Source organism: Miscanthus floridulus, chromosome 12, assembly GCF_019320115.1.
Source record: "Miscanthus floridulus cultivar M001 chromosome 12, ASM1932011v1, whole genome shotgun sequence".
Classification (NCBI taxonomy): domain Eukaryota; kingdom Viridiplantae; phylum Streptophyta; class Magnoliopsida; order Poales; family Poaceae; genus Miscanthus; species Miscanthus floridulus.
The window spans coordinates 28957923-28963324 of record NC_089591.1 but is presented as its reverse complement, the minus strand read 5'-3'; the positions used below and the strand labels follow the sequence as shown (position 1 = coordinate 28963324).

The 5402-nt window shown below is 45.7% G+C and overlaps 1 protein-coding gene across 1 annotated transcript; it reads right to left on the bottom strand.

Moving 5' to 3' along the window:
- Nucleotides 1–210: 210 nt before the first annotated feature.
- Nucleotides 211–3035, bottom strand: LOC136496551 (chloroplast envelope quinone oxidoreductase homolog). The gene is made up of 4 exons (XM_066492257.1): nt 2821–3035; nt 2129–2270; nt 1120–1211; nt 211–1033 (listed from the first exon to the last, which is right to left on the bottom strand). The coding sequence occupies exons 1-4, from the start codon at nt 2884–2886 to the stop codon at nt 341–343; spliced, it is 993 nt and encodes a 330-aa protein (XP_066348354.1). The 5' UTR covers nt 2887–3035; the 3' UTR covers nt 211–340.
- Between the last annotated feature and the right edge of the window lie 2367 nt (nt 3036–5402).

Sequence of the window (5402 nt, the reverse complement as noted above, 5' to 3'; positions counted from 1 at the left end):
GCGCAGCGACCGCTCCAGAATCTTTCTGTAGCATTCCAGGCCGCACAAACCCAAGCACCCAGCCCAGAGCTCGCCCGTGACAATGGATCTCGCCCCAACAAGTCAGCACGTGAACAGTAATAAAGAACATAAAATAAATGCCCTTTCATGTGCCTGAAATTGGAAAAGAAAAACTAAAGAAGATAAAGAGGAAATATGACGTGGAAAACATGTTTGTAATGTTACTATATACTGTAGTAAGTTTGCAACGTTCATATTGAAATTGGTGAAACTTCACTCTTCAATTCTGCAACAAGCCAAACACCCTCACTCAGTGATTATTCTGTATAACCATCACCGATCAGCCTTCCATCTCAACGATGATCTTGCCGGTGGCATGCCCATCGATGCTCTTCTCCCACGCCTTGCTCGCCTCGCTCAGCGGGAACCTCGAGTCGACCACGGTCTTGAGCTTGCCGTCCTTCAGCAGCCCGACCAGGAACTCGAGGTCCGCCTTGTTGGGCCACAGGAGCAGCGGCACCAGCCGCTTCCTCGCGAACGTCACCCAGTGCAGGGCGGCCCTGAGAAAGGCCGACAAGCTGGCGGTGATGTCCACCAGCTTCCCGGTGGCGCTCAGCAGGGGCTCGAATGTCGACCAGCCGACACCGACCGTGCAGTGGACGACGCCGTCGTACTTCCTCCCCGACGGGCTCCGCATGCTGGCACCCTCGGCCGTCTTGTAGTCGAGCACCTCGTCGGCGCCCAGGCTGCGCACCAGCTCCATGTTCCGCGCGCCGCAGGTGGCCGTGACGTGGAGGCCCGCCAGCTTCGCGAGCTGCACTGCGTAGAGTCCCACGCCACCGGACGCGGCAGTGACCAGCACGTTCAGGGGCTTTCCAGTGCCGTCTAACTTGGCGCCGATTGATCGAAGAGACTGGAGCGCAGTGCCGGCCGCGATGGGCAGCCCGGCGCCTTCGGCAGCGGACACACCGGGAGGCCTCTTGACCGTCAGTTTTACAGATGCCACCGCGTACTCTGCAAATCCACCTCCAGACTGTTGTTACAGAAAAGAAAAAAAGGATTAACAAAATAATAATCTTTGGTTTAAGTTGTTTTGCAGAAACAGGACTGTATGCTTACGAATGGGTTCAACATGGCGACGACTTCATCTCCAGCTTGGAATCCATCGACTCCAGAACCAACATCAACTACTACTCCTGCCACATCAGTCACTGCAGAACATGAAGGAATTATTAATACAAGTCACTGACAAAAGCAGCCACAAAACTCATCCTTTGCCCAGCAGCAGCATAGACCTATCCTTGTCAGCGCAGAAGAAAATCTTCGCTAGTGAAGGGGAACCAATTTGCCTCAGGCCTCGTTTAGATTGCGAAAAAATTTCAACCCGATGAATAGTACCACTTTCGTCTTATTTGACAAATATTGTCCAATCGTGGACCAACTAGGCTCAAAAGATTCATCTCGTGATTTCCAACTAAACTGTGTAATTAGTTATTTTTTTTACCTACATTTAATACTCCATGCAAGCGGCTAAAAATTGATGTGATGGAGAGAGAGTGAAAAAACTTGGAATTTGGGATGCATCTAAACAAGGCCTCACTCAAAAAGTTCGTATGTCTTTTCTCAAATTCGAATGGTAAGGAAGGGATCCAAAAAAGCCCAAGACGAAAATTGGTTATCTCCATTTGTCACAAGTACTTTTTCCAATAACAAATACCAATAGCTGTTGCAGCCTTTAAAGAAGAACTAGGAGAAAGCAGTATAATCCGTTGGACTCTCCATTTTCATAATTATAAATAATGCTTGAAAACAAGAAAGAGAAATGCTCATTACATTAGTATTTAGTAGGAGAGAGTTAAAAGTTGTACACAGACTTGTATGAATATATGAACACTGGCCATAAGAACAAATGTACACAATAATGCTGATAATGTTAACATAAACTGCGATCCTAGGCAAATATAAGAATAATAATGTACTGTAAATGTAGAGATCAGTATTACTATCTTTGCATATGGGTTGATATAGCATACTAGCAATATCATATCAGTCCAAAGCACCAGGCTACAAGCATGCACAAGAAAATGCAGGAGGCCATGAGTCCATGACGAGGCTGGAGGACGATTACCTGGGATATAGGGCAACCTACGAGGCAGCAGAGGCCTCAACATCCCTTTCTGCATCTTCCAGTCAACTGGATTGATGCTTGCGGCTTCCAGCTTCAGCAACAGCTCATTCTTCTTCGCCGAAGGAACAGGAACTTGCACATCCTGCGATTAGACATGGCATCCCAAAGTCGGCTGACTGGTTTCTTTTCAATAGATAAGAATTCTGTTGATTGCTTCACAAATTTTCTAAACAAGAACGAAGTTTCCAATTGCTGGATGGTTTGCTTTTTCTTAAAGCAAACATGATTGAGATTTGTTGGCCACTAGCAGTGACAGGATCAGACGGGAAGTTCCCCGTGAAAACTTGTGAGTTCAACAAGCTTCTAGCCTACTACGTACAGTACACTACAGCTCGTCGTTGGTGGCTGATGACCATGTGATGTGAATCCCAAGCAAGAATCGTGTAGAATCGGGCTGTAATTTTTCAGCAATCATCAGGGGTGCCAAAGCCACTTGCACTACTAATTAATTAACATACTGCACTAGTGGTAGCATATGTAAATCAGGCAACCAGGTCATGAGCCATCGGAGTTTCCAAGGAACGAATCATTCGCATTAATTCCTGATTCCTCTTTTCTGTTTAGGAAAGCTTAGGTAGAAACCGAACGAAAAACGAAGCGAGAAGGAAACGGCGGCGGTGGCGCGCGCTTACCTTGAGCCCCGCGGCGCCTTCGCCGTAGCCGTCGTACTGCACGGCTCGCATCCTCGCAGGGGCCATCGGTTTGGCAGCGGCCGTGGAGCAGCAATGAGAGCAGCTGGCAGTGGCGAAGAGCAGAGGAGGCCCTGATGGTGGTGGGTGCCTGGGGGCGGGCACTGGACACGGACAGGGCAGGGGGTACACGAGGCGAGGGCCCGAGCGCGTCTCTTGTTTATTGGCCTATTGGGCGCCCGCGCCGCCCCGTCGTTGTTGGAGGGAGAGGGACCCTGCGCGGCAGGTTGGGTTTCTTTTCTTTTTTTCAGGGAAAGAAGGCGAGAGAGAAACGGCCCTCGCGGGCGGTGCGGGAACGTCACGCACGCCGGACAATTGCCCTCAATTCTGTCACGATGCAGGCGGGCGATACCATATTGCAATTACATATCAATGAATCAATGCGAACAACGAAAGCATCCCTTGCGAATATTTTTAGACCTCCTTGATTAGCTTGAATCAAGTTGAGCATCATCTCCATCAACTGCTCATGACGACGACGAGATTCTTCGTCACGCGCCAGCATTTGCTCCACCGTGGAGCATACCCTGGGGTGGTTGGAGCGCCGGTGGTACCTCATCGTTTTTCCTTCCCCTCTTGGCCTCACATCACCCATCCTGTCCACGATATGCAGACGCAAAGTGAGCCTATGGTTGTTTGGGACTGCGGTTGCAGACCGTGTGGTGCAATATGGATACCATGGTCGTCGTACCGTGGCACAGAAAATGCAAGAGCTAGTTTATTTCACGGTTCTAGTGCCGTATGTGGTGAGAAGAATCATTCACACCGCGGGACATTTGACGTATTTCTTTGCTTCTTTTGCGGCCACCGCATAAAGGGCGGTTCCAAACACGCCTTATACTGGATGAAGCTAATCCCTAAACACACTATTAATGATTAAGAAGATCTAGCGCACAAGAATTATTTACTGCATGAAATGGAATTCCTTTAGTTATCCGCGCAAAGTAAAGAAAGCAAAATAATCCATAAAAGGCACAAACGTAGTAGAATACTCTTGGGCCCGTTTGGATCCTTGAATTGAATTTATTCTAATAATTATAATTTAGACATAGATTAATTAAGCTAATATAGTTGTATATGGAATATATTTGTATATTTATTGTTAGACATACCAGTGATATACTTATATGCTGCATTTCTATTGTAGGGAAGTGAGTTGAAGAGTGTGCTATAAGTTAGAGAATAAAATTATAGCATAGTGATCTATAGAGTTCATTTCTATCTCCCACTCTATGAATTTGAGATAGACCTATTTATGAGCTTGAAAAAGTTATGGAATGTCAAATTCCAAGCCAAATAGCCTAATCCATTATGTTAATTTCAATTTCTCTAAAATGAAGATATGCAAACGGCCCCTTACATTTTTTTTCTCTAAATTATTAAAATTGCACACATGCCCGGGTATCGCTGGGCGCTGGCTGACCCGAATCTGTATATGCGCACCACTTTGGTACATCGTACAGGTTACGAAATATGCATAATATGGAGTAATAACATCCAATCAGTCCCCAGATACGGCACGGAGATAGGAGATATATAGATACCAAGTTGCACGAGAATTTTACTCACACGGGTGACTTCTTTAATCCATCACTGTGTCAAACACTCTTAACATATCAATGAATCAATGCTAACAACCAAAGCATCCCTTGCGAATATTTTTAGACCAAAGGCCTTGGCCCAGCTTTTATAGAAAGCTTAAAATAAGGTCTGCTGGGGATACCAGCTTACATGTCAAGTGCAAAACAAAACTCCACTGAGTCCTCACAAGCTCTTCCCTAAAACAAAAAACAAACGCCTGCGAAAAGCACTACTAAGCAGCCAGCATTTATGACTTGCGAATATCAAACTACATAATATGAAGGTGTTATTTGCTGCATAACTCCAGGAAGAATAAAAGAGGGGTGAAGAGTTGGGGTTCTGGCCATTCTAATTTTGAACTGAATACTAGATTGCGGCTATGGCAGGAGGCTACTGGTTGGTGGTTAGGAATGAGTTAGGATTGCATACACATTTAATTGCCTTTTTATGATTTCTCATCGGGCTGATCCCTGACTTGATCAACGCTAGAATCAGATGCTTCTCTTCTCTCTGGGGGGAGACGTTGGGTCCCGTTCGCTTCGTTAAAAAAATAAGCTAAAACATGGTTCCGACTGAAAAAACAGGCTAAAAAGTACGGATTATAAAAAGCCGAACAGGTTTTATGCTCATCGACGTTACGTGAAGAATCTTCAGCAGTTGGGCCTGCTGATCCATCAGATGAGGGACATCTTGGTTAATTGAGCTTGGTAAATAGAAGTTTTTTCATGGCTGGCTGGTTCATAACTGAAAATAACACTTGCGTATATCTAAGTACAATGGACAAAAAAACCAAACAATTTCTAAGGTGTAAGAGACTATGAAAGGAATCACCTATCGCTTGTGTAAGAGTTGCAAAGGTCCAAGTTGTGAAGTAGCAAGAAATAGCCTGGAAAAACAAAAATATGGGAGTCTTTCAATGACCAAACATGTGACGTCAGAACAGA